This window comes from Rhinatrema bivittatum, chromosome 7, assembly GCF_901001135.1.
Source record: "Rhinatrema bivittatum chromosome 7, aRhiBiv1.1, whole genome shotgun sequence".
NCBI classification, from domain to species: domain Eukaryota; kingdom Metazoa; phylum Chordata; class Amphibia; order Gymnophiona; family Rhinatrematidae; genus Rhinatrema; species Rhinatrema bivittatum.
Genome location: NC_042621.1, coordinates 101,445,532 through 101,467,233, shown reverse-complemented (window position 1 = coordinate 101,467,233; position 21,702 = coordinate 101,445,532). Strand labels below are relative to the sequence as shown.

General features: G+C 43.4%; 1 protein-coding gene across 1 annotated transcript in view; it reads left to right on the top strand.

Moving 5' to 3' along the window:
• Positions 1-21,702, top strand: part of CENPT (centromere protein T) — a 170,123-nt gene that overhangs the window by 50,071 nt on the left and 98,350 nt on the right. Inside the window, exon 6 of the mRNA XM_029608822.1 lies at positions 19,660-19,802. Within this exon, the coding sequence (XP_029464682.1) occupies positions 19,660-19,802 (143 nt within the window). The remainder of the gene's footprint in view (positions 1-19,659; positions 19,803-21,702) is intronic.

Here is a 21,702-nt window from a genome sequence, read left to right as displayed (position 1 = left end):
CAAACATTTGATTACTTACTCTAGTTCTCCAAGGACAAGCAGGGTGTTAAGTTCATATGTTGATGTCATATGACAGAACCTGGTCCAGAAAATTGACTCAAAAGTTTCTGGAAACTTTTTTAGCATGCTCAATTGAGTATGTGCTGTATGACCACATCACTACCTCAGTCTTTTGTTTTTCCATGGAGCCCCCCATGGTTGTGGCTTTTTGCTTTGTCAGTGAGGAACAATTCCTCTAATTTTATCTTCCTCTTCATTCAGTCAAACCAGTCCAGACCAGTGGCTTATTCAAGCCAACCAGCAGAGATCTACAGGCTTGCTGTCTTCACTCCTTATATACATCCATGCTGACTCCAGCTTGCCAGTATTCTCTTTCTGCAGCAGATGGTAGGCAAGCGTCCATGCTGTGGACTGTGGCTGAACAGAAATCTAGCAAGGTGCACTTGAGGTGCATAAGCTTGATCTCCTTCCTTCGGTAGAGTGGGGTCCTTGGCTAAATTTTGGGAAGTTCTACTCTGAGGAGAGAGTCTGATGCTCTTGCTCAGTGGTGCAATCCAGGACCAGGGGGCTTACAGGAGAACTTATAGCAGCTATTCTCCCCCCCCCCCCCCCCCACAAATCATTTTTTGGGGTCACCTAGTTCTTGTATCTCCTTAAAATGATTTAAAAAAAAAAAAAAAAAAAGTGTACTGGCTGTTTCAGTGGTTGGAGGACTGCTGCAGTGCAGGAGCCGGCCTCCACAATGTGTGGAAAAGAGAACTGTCGGTGGCTACATTGAATGGAGCTTGAGTGAGTACCCAGTCTTGGGAAGCATTTGCAGACCATTGGCCTTGCCTTAGGAAGTAATGGTGTTGCCAGCAGAGTGAGAAAAATAAAGAGGGGCCATCAGGGGAGAGATGATTATGGGGGTGCTGTCGCAACTGTAAATTCGTTTTGGCAGGAGGATTCACATTTGATGACAATGCAATAGAGGCTGACCCTACTGGACTCCAGATACTGGATGTGAGGTATCAGTGGCCATCTTAAAACTACTCTGCAAAGCAGCTCGGACTGCCTTCTCTAACACCCGGCGGGGGGGGGGGGGGGGGCAGATCATGGATGCCTTTGTGGCTGCCGCTTCAGGACAAATTCTTCTGGGGGTATTTTATCTTTACTCTGGGAGTAATTTTAAAACTTCCTTTTTCTGCTTGGACATGTCTGGCTGTATTGGACTGCTGCCTCTTGAGACTAAACAGTTCTGCAAGATGGAAGGGAGTAGGGCTAGCCATGGCAGAGGATAATCAGGATTAGTTCCTGGGGTCGGCAGCATTCTTGAAGGTTCAGGGAAGCAAGAAAAGTGAATTGGCACAAACATGGATATTGTTGCAGATTGTGGGGGGGAAAAAAAAGCCTGCATCCTGCTCCAGTTGTGGCCTAAGTAAGGTGCATTTTGGGAGCATGGCTGGACTGCAGCATGTGTGCAACTGTCAGTAGCTCTGGAAGTGAGGAAGACTGCGCTCCGGTGGGGCCTGAGTTGCTGGATGCAGCTGAAAAAGCTAAATTTTGGTCGGAGCTTCTTGCTTTGCAGGCAGCTATGTTGGATCCTGTGGAGTGGAGGGGAGGGGAAAATGCAAGTATTAGTGATACTCCTCGATGATTTTCCATGAGACAAGTAGCCAGGGGATCTTCAGGAGTTTTCTGTGAGGCTGAGTGCTTTAAGGGTTTGTTCTCCTCTCTTCCAGCAGATCGAATTTGCTTTATGATTTGGCCATTGAAGGTGTGCATTTTAGTGAAGACAGGTTTTTCTCACGCTGTGGTGGCTTCTCTCCTGAAGGCTAGGAATTTTTCCATTCCCTGGCTTAGGTTCACATATGGAAAGTGTTTGAGGATTGGTGCATCGGGCGTTAGTGTACTCCTGGACCGAGTTAATTACGTACATTTGGGATTTTTTTGCAGGAAGCCCTTTTTAAGGGCTTGGTTAACATACAGAGTGCAGGCGGCGCTCTTTCTCTTGCTATAGGCGGTGTGTTCAGGATAGAACTCTTGACTTCTCGTCCTTATGTATCTTGTTTCTTGAGGGGCATACAGCATATTAGGCCTCTGCTTCGAATTTCGGTCCCTCTTTGAGATCTGAGTTTCATTTTGGCCTTCTTGGTTGGATCTTGGTTCATGCCTTGGAAGTCTGTCTTGTTTCGGCTGCTTAACCTGGTTGCTGTTTGTTCAGACTGGAGGATATCTGAACTACAGGTGTATTATGGTAGGGACCCATTTGTTCCTTCCAAGTATGTTTTGGAATTCCATCTCCAGCAGTCAGTCTCTTTACTTCATGTAGTAAACTGATAGATGGCAAGTACTACATCTTTCTTTGTCCTTTGGATGTGCGGAGATGTCTTTTATGATCATCTCAAGGCCACAAGTGTGTTTAGAAAGGCAAATCATTTTTTTCTCTTGTACAGTGGAGTACGAATTGGAGAAGTGGCCTTTGGAACTCTGGTGGCTCGATGGATTAAGGAGGTTATTATGGCAGCTTATGTGGACTCAAGTGTTTCGTTACCAAAGCGGGTATGTGCTTGTTCCATGAAGGCACGGGTGTCTTTATGGGCAGAGTTGATTGTTCTCTTGGTGAACAATCAACTTTGCACCTTGGTCTTGCATGCTTTCATTAAGTATTACCTCCTGGAGGTCAGCGTTAGAGAGGAGACCTTCTTTGCCTCAGTGTTTTGAGGGGGGCTTGGGCAGCATTCCACCCTATAAGGGAGTAGCTTGGGTACATCCTACTCATCTAGTCTGGTCTGATTAGATGAAGAGGAAGGTGAAATTATTTCTTACCTGATAATTTCCTTTTCTTGAATACAGTCATGCTGCCGGTATCTTCAGTGTCTTGATTCATACTCTGCATTACAGGAGATGTCTTTGCAGGCAAGTAAGCGGAGTCTGAAAACATCGTGAGTGCCTATGCATCACTACAAGTGAGTGATTTCATTTTCTACTGTTCAGAAGCTTTTCCTTCATTTCTGGAATTCCACTGGTTAAAAAAAAGAAAATGAAAAAAATGGCAATATGTTTACCTTGTTTATTTGTGATAGTTATCCATAGTTCGCTTGTTATAGGAATCTTGGCAGGCTGGTTTCAGCACAGTTGCATATAAGGAGTGACTTCAGCGAGCTTGATGATCTGTTTGTCTGCTGGTTGGCGTGCATAACCCACTGGTCTCGACTGGTCTGATTGTATTAAAGGAAAGGAAATTATTAGGATAGAAGCAATTTTACCTTTATCACATGAAGCCTTGTGATTCTCGATTCCGTGCCTTAGCTTCACTTGTTAGGTTTTATCGAGCACTTCAAGTTTTGTTTTGTTTTTTTTTCATCGGCTGCCAGTTATACCAACATTGGGGCAGATTTGGTTGGGTTTTTGGTAATATCAAGCAGTTTGATTTTGCCTTGATTTTTGGCCTATGTTCCAGAAAGCGAAGAAGGCCAGCACTTTCAAAAAAGTGCTCTGGTGATCATGCACCATGTCTGTCACAGATCCACGTGATAGATGTGTGCTTTGTTTGGGGGGATGGGGGTAGAAGCATGACATCTCGGGGTATTACATATATGGAAGGGTAACCCCTGTCATAGCTGTTGGAAAAGCTTTTTTGAGAGAGAAGTCAAACCCATTGACCTCAGAGGCATCGATGGTCCCAGGAGACACACTAAGCACTAGTGGTGCATTAATATTGAGAGGATATTGATCTTTCTTGACATCGGGTACCCATAAGGACCAGGGAGATGGTCCAGCTCATCCCATCCAAAAAAAAAAGTGAAGGGTTATTCTTCCGTTTTGGCATAAAGGATCTCCGATGATGGTGCATGACATCGGAAGAAGGGAAATTCTGGCTGCTAATTTGACTCCCCTGAAGTGTTCCCATAGAGAGAGGGCAGCTTATCCTAATATTATTATTGCTGCCCAGATGGTCTTGGCATAATCTATTTTTGAGGAGAAACTGGAGAGTTGGATCCATGAAGCGAAGGACCGAAAAATATTGAGTATCGATGCATTGATAGCCTTTCAGCTGATTTTTCCAACCTTTGCTGGAGACTCTTGGAGTATCCGGAAGAGCACTGGCATCTGGTAATACTGCACCATTCCACCATTTTAATTAGTATCCCTCTCTTACTTAATTTAGCTGTCACTGTTAATTTCTGTTTAGATACTAATTTTGGAGCATAAAGTGCTGTGGAATCATTTAATAGCGAAGGACAAGTAAGTTCCAGAAAGTGTCCTGCTTAAACCAGCTTGACCAAGGTTTAACTGTGTAACTCCCTCCCACCCTACCCCTCTGCCCACCCACTCCTAGGTTTGTTTTTCTGATATAGTCTGTCTAAATTCATATTTGGCAGCAAGATAATAAATTAATAAATTGGTATTTCCTTAGCTGTTAAGCATCAAATAAATTACTAGAATGAGGACTATCCAATGTAGCTATTGTGGAGACTTTATTCTGAGGGAAATCATCTGGAAACTTAGGGCTTGCCCAATTTGTGCAGAATTCTCTTCCTTGAAAAAGGAGCTGGCTGAAGTTACAGCTGAATTAGCTTCAATAAAGAAAGTCTCACCCACTTTACATTATTTAGGAATTAATTCCCCATTACCACAGAAAAACCAAAAGTCAAGAAAAAAGAGATACAGTGAGCTCAGGTAGGATAAGACCTGTGACCTACAGGCACCTGTTCTTGACAGCTGTGCAGCCCACAAGTCTACCCCCCCCCCCACTCACACAGGGCATTAAGGAACTAAAAAAACAGGATTACAGTGGGTTCTGTACACACTGTACACACACTGTATCAAGTGCAACAAGTAAAAAAAAAAAGCCTTCTCTGTATTAAATACTGAAGAAGTTCTTGAGAAAATGATTAAAGTGTTATCTGAGAAGAGAGAAGAAACCCAATGCATACAGAAATTCCAGATCAGTAACAAAAGGAAAAAGCTCATTGCGCTCGATGACTCTGTCATCAGAGGCACTAATCTTTTCCCTTGCACAATTGCAAAGGGAAAGGGTGAAGTGAATAACAAAACTCAACTAAAGTCACAAAAGGGGTCCAGGAAAAGCATTAACCTGAACAAGAAAAGCTGGAAAGCTATGAGCACAAATACTCGTAGTTTGGGCAATAAAATCCCAGATCTGCAAGCCCTAATGGTGGAGGCAGACTTGGATGATGTTGCTGTCGCGGAGACATGGTTCATGCAATCTCATGATTGGGATACGGCCATACAGGGCTATAACTTGTTAAGGAAGGACAGAGAGGATAGGAAAGGGGGAGGAGTGGCTCTTTATGTCAGAAACAATATCCAAGCATCTGAGCTGCAAGGAAGATGGGACAATGAAGAAGCACTATGGGCCGACCTAAAAAAAGATGATGGGGCATCCATTTATATTGGAGTGGTTTACAGGCCTCCAAATCAAAAGGAAGAGCATGACATAGATTTAGTTGAAGACATCCAAAAGATGGGAAAGAAGGGAGAAGTGGTGATCGTTGGAGATTTTAGTCTGCCGGATGTAGACTGGAGAATCCCTTCTGCTGAATCTAACAATAGTAGAGAAATAGTGGATGCCCTGCAAGGGGCTTTGTTCAAACAAATGGTCATGAAACCCACGAGAGAGGGTGCTATACTCTATTTAGTGCTCACTAATGGAGATAATGTCTCTGATGTCCAGGTGGGCGCCCATCTCAGCACCAGTGATCATCAAACAGTATGGTTTCATATTACACAAAGGATACGGAGAAGACGCATTAAGACCCGAGTTTTGCTGGTCAAAAACACGGACTTTGATGAAATGGGGAAGTACCTGGAGGAAGAACTAAAAGACTGGGAGAAAAAGAGAGATGTGGATCAACAGTGGACCAAACTAAAAGGAGCAATTATCAAGGCAACCAATCTATATGTTAGAAAAGTAAAGAAAAGCAAAAGAAAAATGAAACCTATATGGTTCTCAAAGGAGGTGGCTGACAAAATAAAAGCTAAAAGAACAGCATTCAAGAAATATAAAGGATCCCAAAGGGAGGAGCACAAAGAAGAATATATGGTACAACTGAGGGAGATGAAGAAAGTAATCAAGACTGCAAAAAGTCAAGCAGAAGAAAGGATTGCCAAAGAGGTAAAGAGAAGTGACAACATTTTTCAGATACATCAGAGAAAGGAGAAAAGTTCAAAGTGGTATAGTGAAACTGAAAGGTGAAAAGGATCAATGTGTAGAGAGAGATGAAGAAATGGCAGAAATACTAAATGAATACTTCAGTTCAGTGTTCACTAAAGAGGACCTAGGAGAAGGACCATGGCTAGTTAACAAGAAATTGGAGGGGAATGGAGTAGATGTAACTCCGTTTACAGTGGAGAATGTGTGGGAAGAGCTGGGAAAACTGAAAGTGGACAAAGCCATGGGGCCTGATGAGGTTCATCCCAGGATACTGAGGGAGCTCAGAGATGTGCTGGCGGGTTCACTGCGTGACTTGTTCAATAGATCCCTAGAAACGGGAGTGGTGCCGAGTGATTGGAGAAGAGCGGTGGTGGTCCCACTTCACAAGAATGGGAGCAGAGAGGAGGCTGGAAACTACAGGCCGGTTAGCCTCACCTCGGTGGTGGGAAAAGTGATGGAGTCACTGCTGAAAGAAAGAATAATGAACTATATACAGTCTGAAGAATTGCTGGACCAGGGGCGGCATGGATTCACCAGGGGAAGATCCTGTCAGACAATTCTGATTGACTTTTTCAACTGGGTGACTAGGGAATTGGATCAAGGAAGAACGCTCGATGTCATCTACTTGGATTTCAGCAAGGCTTTTGATATGGTCCCGCACAGAAGGCTGGTGAATAAAATGAGAAGCTTAAGAGTGAGTGCTGAGGTGGTGGCCTGGGTTGCAAACTGGTTGATGGACAGACGACAATGTGTGATGATAAATGGAACTTACTCTGAAGAGAGAGCAGTGTTAAGCGGAGTGCCGCAAGGATCGGTGTTGGGGACCGGTCCTATTCAATATCTATGTGAGCGACATAGCAGACGAGTTAGAAGGTAAGGTTTGTCTGTTTGCAGATGACACTAAGATCTGCAACAGAGTGGACCCGCTGGAAGGAGTGGAAAGAATGAGAAGGGATTTAAGGAAGCTGGAAGAGTGGACGAAGATATGGCAGCTGAGATTCAATCCCCAGAAGTGTAGAGTCATGCATATGGGGTGTGGAAATACGAAAGAGCTGTATTCGATGGTGGGGTGAAGGGCTGATATGCACTGAGCAGGAGAGAAACCTAGGGGTGATATTGTCTTATGTTCTTATATCTAATGATCTGAAGTCGGCGAAACAATGTGACAAGGCGATAGCTGGGCTGCATAGAGAGAGGAATATCGAGTAAGAAAAGGGAAGTGATAATCCCCTTCTACAGGTCCTTGGTGAGGCCTCACCTGGAGTACTGTGCTCAGTTCTGGAGACTGTATCTCCAAAGGGACAGAGACAGGATGGAGGTGGTCCAGAGAAGGGCGACCAAAAAGGTGGATGGTCTTCATAGAATGTCTTATGAGGAGAGATTGAAGAATCTAAATATGTACACCCTGGAGGAAAGGAGGAGTAGGGGAGATATGATACAGACTTTCAGATACTTGAAAGGTTTTAATGATCCAAAGTTAACAACAAACCTCTTCTGTCGGGGAAAAAAAAATCAGCAGAACCAGGGGTCACGATTTAAAACTACAGGGAGGAAGATTCAGAACCAATGTCAGGAAGTATTTCTTCACGGAGAAGGTGGTGGACGCCTGGAATGCCCTTCCGGAGGAAATGGTGAAGACCAGAACTGTGAAGGACTTCAGAGGCATGGGATAAACACTGTGGATCCATAAAGTCTAGAGGATGTGAATGAAGAGTGGGTGGCTTGCAGGAATGAAGGCTATTACCTGGAGATAATACCCTTATTCAGTAAACATAGACACGGTTAATGCGACTCCAACATTACCTCTTGCCATTGAAGCTTAGAGCAATGTGGAAAAAAGGATTTCCATTTACAAAAAAAGCGGGGAGTAGCTTGCTTGTTACGTCGGTTACTACCCCAAACCTAATAAGCCTGATACTTCACTTTCAATGCATATCCAGCACAGCTCTCTGCTTCAATGGCAGGGGGAAAGAAAAAAAGTGGATCTATATACAGACAACAACCAACAAGGACTGAATTACATAGTCTGGGTAAACAAATAAGCATGGGTGTAGTTTGCTTATTGCGGCAGTTACTACCCCTAACTAATTAAGCTAGATATTCACTTAGATGCAGTTCCAACACTGCTCTCTACATTAATGGCAGGGGTGGAAGGGAAATAGAACCAAAAGGTTACTAAGGGCCAAGAATAACAGATAAGTATGAGAAAAAAAAAGTGCGAAAGCTTGCTGGGCAGACTGGATGGGCCGTTTGGTCTTCTTCTGCCGTCATTTCTATGGTTCTATGTATGTTTGTATGTGTTGTTAATTTCCATTGCATCGTGTGAAGAAGCTTTTCCAAGACACAGTAGTTCATTGGGTTTTAGACCTTAACAGACAAGAGTTGTCTTCACTGAGGCTTTGTCTCCTCAGCCCACACTATGAAACTACCCTTCTGGTTTTGGATCTGGGCTCTTCTCTGATCAGGACAGATCAAGAAATTTCCCCTTGGACCCCTTTCCTCCACAGGAAAGGAGGAGACCTTTATAGGACCTCTCTTATGCCGACTTTGTAAAGAGAGTGGTGGATGCCATTCCATTTGATTTGCAGAAGTTGTCATCCAGGGCAAAAATTCTTGACATCCTCCAGTTCTTGGATCCCCCCCCCCCCTCCAAGAATTTTGTGGTAGCTCCCATTCACAAGATTCTTCAGGAGATCCAGATGAAATGCGTTTCTCCAGTAAATATGAAGGTAGATGCAATATAATTAAGTCCAGAAGGCTTCCCGTGTTTAAAATCAGCAACTGCCTCATCAGTCAGTTGTGGTCAGATCAGCTTTCGAGAAGGCCAAGACATCTAAAACCTATTCGTCTGTATTCCTAGGGAAGAATTTCTGTATCCTAATTAGGAGGAAGGATTACTAGGGAGCTATGCTCAATGCCAGCATAGCTTCTTCATAGCTCTTTATGAGCCAGTACATGCAAAAATCCCAAAACACGTGAAGGGGTTGTTGCAGCATCTCCCTCACGAGCAGTGTGACACTATGGAGTTACTAGTGGGCAAAGGTATGAAGTGTGGAAAACGCATGGTTTGGGCAACCTTCAATGTTTTCAAAATGGCATTGCAAGTCTTTGCAATGTGGGTATTGGCCCCCACCAAGATATCCAGGAAAGGCTTGCCAATGTGCTTTATAGTGGGGAAAAAAGGCCAAGGAAGAGATGGCTCAAATTAAACTGTTGTTGCTTCAGACCCTCTTCACTGCCACTCCAGACCCAATTTCTCCAGGAGATATTTGAGTGGGTTGCTGAGGAAGCCTTTATATCCACTGAGGCAATATTATTCTCTACCTCCTTGTCCATGTCAAGAGCAGGGACCTCACTCCAGACAGCAGAGGGTCCCAAAGCTACAGCCAACATCCCGCCAAAACAGAGTTTTGATTGGCTTGATGAAGGCACAGTATTCACACTGGAGACTTCTGTCAAGGGAAGGCCTACAGTTTTATGTAAACTGTTGATGCAGAATAACCTTGAAAATTTGGATTCTCAGCAAAAAATGGATACAGATTATATCTGTTGGAAAAATTGCTAAATTGCTTGTTATGAAGCTCTTGGTCTGCTTCTCAATATTAGAAATTGCTACAGAAAGAACTCTCCTCCCTCTCAGAGGCCAATTTGATTGAACCTGTTCCACCAAGAGAAAGAGGACAGTTTTTATTCTAAGTACTTTCTGATCCAAAAGAAAATAGGTGGACTGCATCTCATGCAAGACCTGAGGGCTTTAAAAAATTCCTGAAAAGGAATAGTTAAGATGATTTCCCTGGTTACCTTAATTCCTTTTCTTGAAAAAGGGGACTGGCTGTAGTCACTGAATCTAAAGGAAGCTTACACCTACAGAGATTCACAGGTGACAGGAAATATCTCAGATTTGTAATTGGAAAATATCACCTCTAATATTGTGTACTGTTCTTCAGGGTAGCGTCAGCTGTGCATGTGTTTATGAAATGTCTTGCACTGGTAGCTGCACATCCTAGGCAGGTTGAGGGGGCACACATTTCTTGACCTGAACAACTGATTTGTCAAGAGCACATCTCAAGGAGGTGGTGTAGAATCAGTAAGCAAAACCATCTCGGTGTTGGCTAGAGTTAGTCATAAATTGAACCCATCAACTCAATTGGAATTTATAGAAGCTCTGGCAAAAGCTGTTTTTCCAGAGGAAAGGATCATCTCATTGATCTCCATAGTAGAAGAGACAAGAGTGGAATCAGAAAACATTAGCATGGGACATGTCGAAGATGTAGGGCCTTATTGCATAAACAGTACACATTACACTCCTGTTATGTCTTTATATGAGGTGGGTCCAATGGAGTGTAAGGGCATAGTGTATTCAGGCCATTCAGGATCTATGGGACAGCTAATGCATCACCCAGCAACTCAGGGACTCTGTCCTGGTGGCTGTTTCAATCAAATCTGACCAATGGAATCTCTTTCCAAATTCCTCCAGTACAAATTGTTTTAACCACAAATGTGTCCAACCTGGACTGTTGAGCTCATGTAGGGGAGATTTGCACCTAGAGCTAATAGTCTGCTCAGAAAAACCTTTATCAGATAAATTTCCTAGAGCTAAGGGTTATATGATAGGCTCTGAAGGCTTTCAGAAATCAGTTGAATAACAAAATTGTCCTTCTTAGGAAATCAGGTAGCTCTGCTCTATTTGAACAAGCAGGGAGGAGCAGGCTCATACTTCCTGTATTCGGAAACTATCCAGATATGGGACTGGGCTATTTCTTGGTCATCAAGCAGGCATGAATTAGCTGTTACACATGTTTGATATCATCCAATGGCGCAGTCATGAACCCAGCTGTTAAAGCTTAGTAAAAACTTAATTGAACATACATGGGAGTTCCATACATGCACACTGCCTCATGAGACCCTCATTCTTTTTGTCAGAGCTACCGCATGGATCTATCCCAGTCTCTGTCTTAAATTTTTTTCAGTTTTTGGCCTTGTGCCTTATTATTGCCTTATTGCTTTATTATTTTCTTGCCACTGCCTCAGAAGCTGCTCAAATAGAACTTTTCTATAAAAAAAAAATGTAAAGAGTAGCATGGAGATGTCCAAGGTCTATATATGTGGGTGCAAGATGTCTACTATCACTGCCTGGGCCCTGATCCGTTACTCCTCCAACTGCTGCAGTATGGTCCGATGTCCTTTATGGTGCAGCAGCAGCTTGCTTGGAAGATGGAGGCCTAAGGAAGGAGCAAGTGGATAAGAGCCCCAAGCTTTGATGCGGGAATGATCAGCAGAGCCACTCATCTAGGAATGAGGCATTGCTGGTCTCTTGACTTGGGGAGTCAAGGCAGGTACCCTCTCCATTGAGACACTGGAATCCTCCCAATCTCGCTCACTCTCCAAACTCTCCTTGGCGCTGTTTCCTGGATCTGCCTCAAGCCTGTGGTTGAACGTAGTATGGAAACCTGCGGCACTGGATGAGGTACCAAGAAGTGCCTTAACAACTCAAGGGTCCAACTTGTAGGTGAAGAAAAAGTCGGCTCTGTTGCTACTGGGCTCTGCCTGAGTAGGCCGCTCCTCGATGCCATGGTGTGCTTGCTTCAATTATTCTCTTTATTTCCCACCGTAGCCTTCCCTCTTTCTGCACTCCTGAATTATGTACATTATATATTCCTTCCCCTAACCTTTTGTATGCCCTAAATATGTATATATTCCACCTGCACCCCTCCACACCCCCCACTACTGTACCAAGCTTTCTCTCCCCCCCCCCATAAACACTTGCTCTTTCCCCCTCCAAGTTTCTTCTCCTGCACCCTGTACCCCAATCATGTTCATTGTTAAACAAAATGTTACTCCCTCCAAATTTTATTACTTCCTGTTCTTTGTACTATGTTCAAGTTGCACTGTAAACTGATATGATGTACCCATGAATACCGGTCTAAAAAAGCTTTTAAATAAATAATGGTGGGAGATAGCTTTATTGGTGCTGGCTCCTTCATGGCATGGAAGATTCCCTTGGTGCAGAGCCATTTATTTTACCTGGACCTTCTGCACAGAGCTCACAATCTAAGGCACAGTCCCATTCAGTATAATATGCTAAGACATTGTTGTATCAGAGTGGAATGCTTTGGTGCATAATGCCAAGAGTACTGCTTCTGAGGTTAGGGCACAATGGGAGGCACAGCTGGCACTGTCCATGGACCAGGGTGCCATTGGAAGAGAAGTGTTGACACAACTGGCATGGATAGTCTCAGAGATTGTCATGGTAGACACAGCTGCTATGGTGCAGAGTTCCTCCATGGCTATACAAACTGCCCCTAGTGATGATGAACTGATCTGGGTTTCTGAAGGGCATGTCTGTCCTCCATCTCCTGTGCAGAGAGTTCCCCATTTTGTGGTGGTTCAGCTGTCGGAGCTAGTTAAGAATTTCTTTGTATCCTTAAGACCTGGAGACTAGACAGTGAAATTAGAACATTTCCTGTCCATAATGGAGGAATTTTTCCCACACAGTTGGGATGCCCAAGGTCCCACACCACTGGGTTTCTCCATAAGAGCTTCCAGAGTTAGGAGTGAGTCCTCATGTTGTGATATCTCTTCATCTAGAAGTCCCCTCATGAGTCAGAAAGGCATATGAGGCAGACTCTGTCCATTCTGAGTTCTTACCAGATATTTCCCTCTCAGAATAGCAGAAGTCTCCTCTTCAGTTGTTCTCATCCTCTTTGGGAATGTAGCTTAATGTTTTTCTATGGTCAAGAAAGGAGGAAGATTATATGGGGATTCCTTCTGATCCCCTATGCTTCAGCATACTTCTCTGGAAGATTTCTGCTACTTCAGGTTTTTATATAAGCTGGCAAAGAAATTGTCCATCAGTGTCATCAAAGAAAAGGACCAGAAAACAGATGTCTTCAAGCTTCTTCATTTCCTTCAGCCTCCAGTGATTTTGCGGCTATCCTGGTTCACATGTTTCTTTGGAACCTACAGATGAAAATGTGGCAGATGCTATCATTATGCCTGCTAGTGGCTCATAAGCTGGATTTAAATTACAGGGTCCAAGCTTCCTCATTTTTGGATTGTTCAGCTTCCCCACCAGTTGTAGTAGTTGAATCAACGCTGAAATTTCCTAATCGCACTCATGATCACTTTAACATGCCTCCTGGGGAAGACCCTTTTGAGGAAAAACGTTTTTCCAGGGGTTCTTGCTGAGTTCCTGGATCACAGCTCATCAGCTTTATTATAGTGCTGTATCTGCATGAATGCATGCAAAAACTAAAACCTCTAATGGTTTTGACAAACCCAGAGCAGGCAGACTTCTGCAGAGCAGTGGAGGACATAGTGTAATGTGAGAAGCACCTCATCCATTCTGCTTACAAATCTTTTGACACTTCAGCCACTTCTGTAGGAGACAGCTTGTGTGGCTGTGAATGAGTGGCCTCTGAGAGGATGTGCATTATCTTCTTGTGGGTTGCCTTGCACAGGGGACAATTTCTTTGACGACAAAGTTCAAGAGATAATGGCTGTGACTTACAGAACATCACCCACCTTTTTACCACTATCAGCTGCAGCAAGGGATCAATCGGCCCCTGCCTGACACCAGTATTTTTCCTAAATGTCTCCTACAAGAATTTCCAGGGGGCCCCCATCTGCTCTCTTTTATTATCTTCAAGCTCAAAAGAGGGAAAGACATCTACCAAAGGCTCAGCAGCAGACTTGGCCAAAGCCTGGGACCAGTTTGTGACAATTTTGAGACCTACCTCGCAAACCCTCTTATGGGAGGAAGGGTTCAGTCCTTTGACTACATATCTCCAAAATCTGATGAGTCCTGAAAATTGTGGTGTATGGATACCATTTATGTTTTCCCCGTCCTCCTCTGACCTAATGAACTTCAGTCTTCAGCTCTGACTCTTCTCAGTTGGCCCAAGTGGAAGTGAAGTTGCTTTTTCAGCAGAAGATGGTCTAAATTATCCCCTGTCTAGAATGTGGACGGTGATTCTAGTCCCTGTATTTCTTGATCCCCTGAAAAGTCCTGGGGTCTAAGACCTATATTGGACTTGCAGAGACTGAAACTAGGGATGTGCATTCATTGATTTTTTTTTTTTTTTTTAAATCCATTTATTTCATTTATTTTGGCCTGTGTGCTCATATCTCACGATCGGAATGTATGCGCACAAAACCAGTGGTATGTGGGCGCACACCTAAATGTACGCGTAAAATCAATTTTTGGTTCATATCTTCTGACTGTGAGATACTCGCGCATGGCTGAAACAAATGGCCCAATGAATGCATATCCCTACTGAACACTTTGTTGGTGCAAAAGAAGTTGAAAATGAGCTCCCTCCATATGATTCTCCCTTTCATTCAATTGAGAAATTGGATATGTGCTCTGGTTCTGAAGGATGCTTATGTATGCATCCCTGTTCACCTTGCCTATCGGAAGTTCCTAGTTTTGTGTTGAAGAGCACACGCTACTAATAGAAGGTGCTTCCCTTCAGCCTCTCTGCGGCCCTGTAGGTGTTCACAGAATGCCTTTTGATACTCAGATGATTGGCTGGTGATGGGTCCATTCCCTTTATGAATTCTGAAGACCATATGGCTCCTCCTGTTCCTGGGTTTCTTGGTGAACCTTGCCAAATCAAACCTGATTCCATCTCAAAGAATTCAGTTCATAGGAGCCTGGATAGACTTGCTTCAGGAGAAAGCATTTCTCCCTGTTAAAAGAGTAGCATTGCTGAGAGGCCTGGTAAGGTTCTCTCCATCAAGACCAAGCATTAGCAAACTTGGTCCACATCTGCTGCAGTGCATATGGTTCCTCTGATTTATCTGCACATGCAGGGCCTTTAATGGGGCCTTCCAAACCAATGGTCCTTATTCCACCAAACCTTCAGTGGTGGAGGAAACTGGAAATTTACAGATGGGTCTATCATTGTTTGTTCCACTACATCAAGTGACTGTGAGGCTTCCACCGAGATAGGGGGTGCACACTGGAAAGACGTGGACCTAAGGATTAGTGGAAAATTATTTACAAATCAACCATCTGGAGCTGTGAGCCATCTGCTATGCTCTAAGGGATTTCTCATACCTTCTTTTGGGAAAGAGAATCTTGATCCAGATGGATAATCTAGTGGTCATTTTCTATATGAACAATCCAGGAGGTATAGATCTTCTGAATCTAGTCATGGGCAGGTCATCACAATAGCCATCTTCAGGCAACCTATCTTCTGGGAATCTAGAACACACAAGTGGGCTACCTTAGTAGAGTGTAACAACTGCATGATTGGTCCATGGATCAAAGAATCATAGATGACCTGTTCACTCGCTGAGGAAAACCAGTGATTGATATATTTGCCTAAGAAGACAACAGAAATATTGAAGTTCTGATCCCTGCATCCGAGCTGCTATAGATCTGCTCCCAACACTTTTGTACTAGTCTGGAGCATCAGTCTACGTTATATGTACCAATTGATTCCTCTCATTGCCAGGACTGTCCTGAAGGTGCTTCAAGACAAGACGAGGATATTTCTTATAATACCAGCCTGGCCATAGCAAGTGTGATATCTATATCTCATCCATTTGTCAGTTTGGTTTTGTTGGGAATGTCTCTGATTCTCATAGGGGAGTCTGTTATCACACTGGAGAAAGGCAGGCTCTACTATCTGAACCTGCCATCGCTGGCCCTCATTGTGTGGTTGTTGATCGTACAGTAGTCTCCTCCTTCCCAAAAAGGTAGAGGATGTTCTGATTTCCATCAATAAACCTTCAACCAGAAGACCTTACAGCTTCAAATGGAAGAGGTGTTCTATTTTGTTTTTGTAGGACCAGCCAGCTGGACCCTTTCTCATTGGCTTGAGAGACTTGTTTTAATTAGTATCTATTCTTCCTCTTGTCCTCAGGCCTCAGCACCTCTTCAGTTAAAGTTCATCTTTGTGCCATTGCAGCATATCTCCTGCACTTGGAAGGGGCTTCAATCTCTTTCCTCCCTCTGGTATCAAGATTCATGAAAGAACTGTGGCATTTCAAGCCTCTGGTCAATAAACCTTCAGTGCCTTGTAATCTCAATGTAGTGCTACTGAACTCCTGAAACCACCTTTCGACTCTCACGAGTCAGTGGACTTGAAGTTTCTCACCTGGAAAGTGGTGTTTATTGTGGTCATAACTTTGGTGTTTATTGTGGTTATAACTTTGGCATGAAGAGTAGTGAACTACCAATTCTGGTTTCATATTCATCATACCAATTGCTGCAGATCTTTAGAGGCTAGAGGATGGTAATGAAGAAATAGGGTAATGTATATTAATTTTAGGTGTAACATTTCTTCATGATGGAACAGTAACCTGTACAGGGGGGTACCCTTAACAGAAGGTATGGAGGTAACCTGTATGGAGTGGTGGTTACTGCCATAAGCAATACTGGATAGACCATTTGGTCTTTATCTGCTGTCATTTACTATGTTACTGTACCTTCAGTTTTTCATAATAAGTAGCTCTACATAGTCATTCCAAGTTCCTTCAAAAGTGGTATCTGCATTTCACATTAATAAAGCCATTGTACTATCTACACCCTTTCCTGGCCTGTTCAGCCAGTAGTTCACACTCTACCTGGTGAGGCAGAGTTGTTTTTCAGTAAGTACTTCTGCAGTGCAACCCTCAGCCTGGGACTGCCATGAGTAATGGCTAATTCATGCCTGTTTGTTAATGGAGAAAGTAAGTTTGCTTCCCTGTAAACAGGGTTCTCTGTATTTAGCTATTCTTAATACCTGCTTGCCTCTCTGGAGAATTGACTACTTGTTGAAGCCTAAACTCTGGAAGAGACTGAGGGGCTCATGAGGCAGGGTGTTTATAGAAGAACACCTGCACATCATACTCAGTTAAGTCTTTACTGAGTTCTGGGAGCTGGGTCCATGACAGTGCCATTGAATGACATCACCCACGTACAATGGCTAATTCATCCTGCTGTCTTGAGAGCCCTACATGTGAGAACATGAAGAAAGTTGCTTACTTGTAGCAGGTGTTCTCTAAGGACAGAAGCATGCAAGTCCTCCAAAAATTAGCCTGCATCCTCTTGGTGTTGGTTCTTCACATTATAAAATAAATAACTATGGAAGAACTGAAGTGGCCCCACGAGCTGCGGTGATGCAGATCATATAGCACATGCTCAATCAAGCATTCAAAAAGTTTCTAGAAATTTTTATTTATTTATTTATTTATTAAGTCTTTTATATACCGAAGTATAGCAATCTGCCTTCACTCCGGTTTACAGTATAACAACTTGATACAGACAAAGAACAATTTAAATTGGTAACCATTTGATACAGACAATGAACAATATAAATGGGTATCATGATAACTAGACGTAACGGAAACATCGAAGAAAATTTAGGCTAAACATGTCTATGTATAAATATTGCCTAATCGGGGTATAAACGAGTGCTGATGCATAAATTCTATGAAAACAGGGTAACGTCAGTGAGTCTTTTGTGTGTGTGTTTGATGTATGCTTAGCCAACATCATCTGTGAAGGTCTGTCTGAAAATCCATGTTTTGAGTTCCTTTTTGAAGGATTTTATGTCTGTGTGAACTTAGGTAGTCAGGTAGGGAATTCCATGCTTTTGGTCCCGCAATGGAGAAGGCTCTATTCCTAGTGTTGGAGTGTTTAGCTGATGGAAGAGAGGGTATGGCTAGAAGCAGTTTGCTTGAGGTTCTTGTCGTGCGTTGCGGTTTGTGTGTTTGGAGCATGTTATCGAGGATGGTGTTATCTGGTCTGTAAATCGCGTTGTGTAGGATTGTTAAGGTTTTGAACTTTATTCTTTGTTCGACCGGTAGCCAGTGAAGGCTCTTCAGAACAGGGGTTATGTGTTCTGACTTTTTTTTGCCGGTTAAAACTCTGGCAGCAGCGTTCTGTAGCAATTGGAGTGGTTTTATGGTAGATTTGGGAAGTCCAATTAGTAGTGAGTTACAGTAATCGAGGCTGGTAAAGATGAGAGATTGCAGGACAGTTCTGAAATCTTGCTGGTGTAGTAGAGGCTTGAGGTGTTTAAGTATGTGGAGTTTATGGAAGCCATCTTTTGTTTTCATTGCGATGTTTTTTTTTAAGTTTAGCTCGGAGTCAATCCAAATTCCGAGGTCCTTTGTGTTATTCTTCAGTTGAATGTTAGAGTTGCCAATTTGAAAGGAGGGTAATGGGGTCATTTGGCCTGTGTTTCTATCGAAGAGTATGCATTCTGTTTTGTCCTAAATGTAATTCACTTTGAAGTGGCTAAGAGGCAGAATATAAATCTAAATAAATAAAACTTCCATATCGAGGTCCATTGGATAAGAATGTAAAAAACTGTCATACTGGTTCAGACTGAGGGGCCATCAAGCTCAACATCCTGTTTCCAACAGTGACCAATCCAGGTTACAAGTACCTGGCAAGTACCCAAACATTAGATTCCATGCTACTAATGCCAGTAATAGCAGTAGCTATTCCCTAAGTCAACTTGATTACTAGCAATTTATGGACTTCTCCTTCAGGAGCTTATCCAAACCTTTTTTAAACCCAGTTACATTAATTGTCCTAACCACATCCTCTGGCCATAAATTCCAGAACTCAATTATGCATTGAATGGAAAATAATTGTCTCAGTTTTGTTTTAAATGTACTACTTGCTAACTTCATGGAATACCTGCTAGTCCTTCTGTTACCTGAAAGAGTAAATAACAGATTCATGTTTCACTCACATGTGAGGATTTACTTCCTGCTGGTCATGGAGAATATATATTACAGGTAAGCAGCTTTGCTATATTTGTAAGTCTCTTTGTAGTTTTGATCAATAAGGGCAATATATTAAATGTTAATTAACATTACATTGTCTGCTTGTCATACCTTCTACTTATGTAACAGTTATCTTGTTCGCACAGTGTTGCTTGGTCTGAATCTTTTGCTCATGTACTTGTATTTTCAATTCTGGCTTAATACTTCTAGGCATAAGACCATAATTTGAATAACTCAGGCATGAATCTTGATTTTTCCTTTTATTTTTTCCAGATTTTGCCCAGTAGCTGCTTCTTAATCATTTAGGCTTTTAGGCCTGCCTTCATAGCCTTCTGTTCCCCAGTTTAAAACAAAAAAAGCCCCTTTCCTGTAAACTAACCAGTAGATGTCACTATTGAGCAATGGCTGGAATGCCTCTCCTCTGTGGATTGTGAGCATTGCCTGAGGTGCAGGGACCAGAGTGTGAAGTTGAATTTTGTGTGCTGCAATTGACATATCAGGTTTGTCACAATTTTCCAGATGAATTTTTTTTTTTGTAACATGTTTCACCTTGGAATGACGCACAGCTATAAAAATATGATGGCAGAAAAAGACCATCTGGCCCATTATTAAGTAGTCTCATTAAGAACATAAGGCGTTGCCATACTGGGTCAAACTGAGGGTCTATCAAGCTCAGCATCCTGTTTCCAACATTACATTAGTCATTCACATTGCAGCTTCTATTTGCATGGATCTAATTCTCTTTTATATCATGTTTTTCCCTTTCTCAGCTTGGATAAACTGGAAATGAATATGCTGGAACCTCCTTCTCAAAGGGCTGCAACTGGGCTCAGCAGGACACGAAAGAAAAAGAAGAGGGTCAGTGTTTCTCAGTTTGAGAGAGGTGTAGAAGAAACATTGCCTCAAATCAAAGGTAAGAATTCTGTTTACTATTTTACAATCTCTTATTTTACATTGCTGGTGGAAGCAATTATGCTGCCTGAAACATCCACCTGGAGCATCTATGTAAACCTGAATTTCACAAGCTTAAATTCCATCATGTTCAGTTCAGCCATTCAGCCTTCTGAAAGATGAAATGAGGATAAATTGTCATTAATGCAATTTTTTTTGACAAATGTCTGTGAAGCACTATATAATTACAACATTAATATTACAAAATATTAATACTTCCAAATGTCCTTTTTCTTTTGACCAGTAGTGTCCTCTATTTTTAGATGGTTATGAATCAAATGAGGGCATAAGGTGATGAAGCTTTTGAATTGTTGACGAATTTCTTGATTTTCCTGTCGATAGCAGGGCTGAATTACTCATGTTGTCTGGGTCGTCCTCCGGTAGTCCTGAGGTAGAGCTTCTCTTAGCGATCATAGAACTTTTCTCTGTACAGCTGTGCACTTCTTCCTGCATGCTTGAGCACCATTTTATCCTCAGTCTTGTATCTTCTGCGCTGCCATTCGCATGTGGAGCTTTTTTTCTCCAGACTTCTCCTCAGAGTTTTCTTCACTCAGAAAACTAAAACAGCACTTTTCAGTGCTACCATGGGCCCCCCAAACCGCCTGGCTTCAAATACCACTAGTGCGGTAAAGTGATGTCTATCACTGTAGGACATAACTATTGTTATCTCTGTCTGTGGCCCAGCCACGTCCAGTCAGCATGCCGCGACTGTGGTCGCAATTCACCATGGGCCCAGAGACAGAGCGCCCAGAAAATCACACGCCTCAAGTAAGGGGGAGCTGGCTCCCTTTTGGAGCATCTCTCCTCCCACTCTTCCCCCGGGCTGAAGGTGGACCGCCCAGGGAAACATATTAGAGCCTCCTGTCTGGGACTACAAGGTATAGGGACCACCAAGAGCCAGACGGTGCTTTCCACCTCAGTGCTAGCTCCGCTCCAAGATCCTCAACTCAGTGCTGCGTCGGATGATGTGTCCGTGGCCCGGGAGCGTCATCAGCCAACAGCGTGAAGGCATCTAAGCTGGCGCAGGCAGCGAAGTGCGCTGACCATCAAAAGGAATCTATGCTTGCATTGACCCATGCGCCGAAGACCAGGCTGGCGACGCATGCGTCTGCGAACACATGATGCATTGAGATAGAGCAAGACACGCCGAAGGGTGCTCCTTCTAGGCCACGCAGTTCGGCTCACAATCGGGCAGACAAGGCATTGATGCAAAGCCACCACGCGAAGCATTGATCTGTGACACAGCCAATGCAAGGGGCATCCACATCGACTCAGAGGCATCAGAGTGCAAAGGCCTAGCATGAGAGACAACAGCCCAAGCAGGCAAAGGTGCAGGAACGAAAACAAGACCCACGAGATGGGTTTTTCGGATGTGAACAATCTCTCAGACTATTCCGATTTAGAGATGTCTTACACCTTCTCGGACATTTTGAAATCTCATCCATGTCCAGGCGTAAGAGGATGGCCTCCCCCCCAACTGCAGGAGCCTCTTGCCAAATGTCCCAAGATACCACAGGAGGTAGGCCCTCAGAACCAACAGCCCAGGGGACCAGATTTGGATATATTGCTTGTCACAGTGCCCTGCACATCTTCAGAGCACAGATCCACCCCTGGATTGGGGAAGGAACAGAGAGGGAGTCTGTGGGTCTGTCAACTTCTGTGGCTCCATCAACTTCTTGGGAAGCCGTCTGGCTGCACAGGCAATGTCCCAGATTTCCACAGTTCTAATGGATTTCTTCAGATCCCTGGAGTCACGCAGACAGGAGCGTCTACCTGCAAGTCCCTTTTTGGAAGAAGGCCCTCAAACACAAATCTCCTCCATAGCAGCAGAGGGAGATCATTCAGCGGGCAGGAAAATCGCC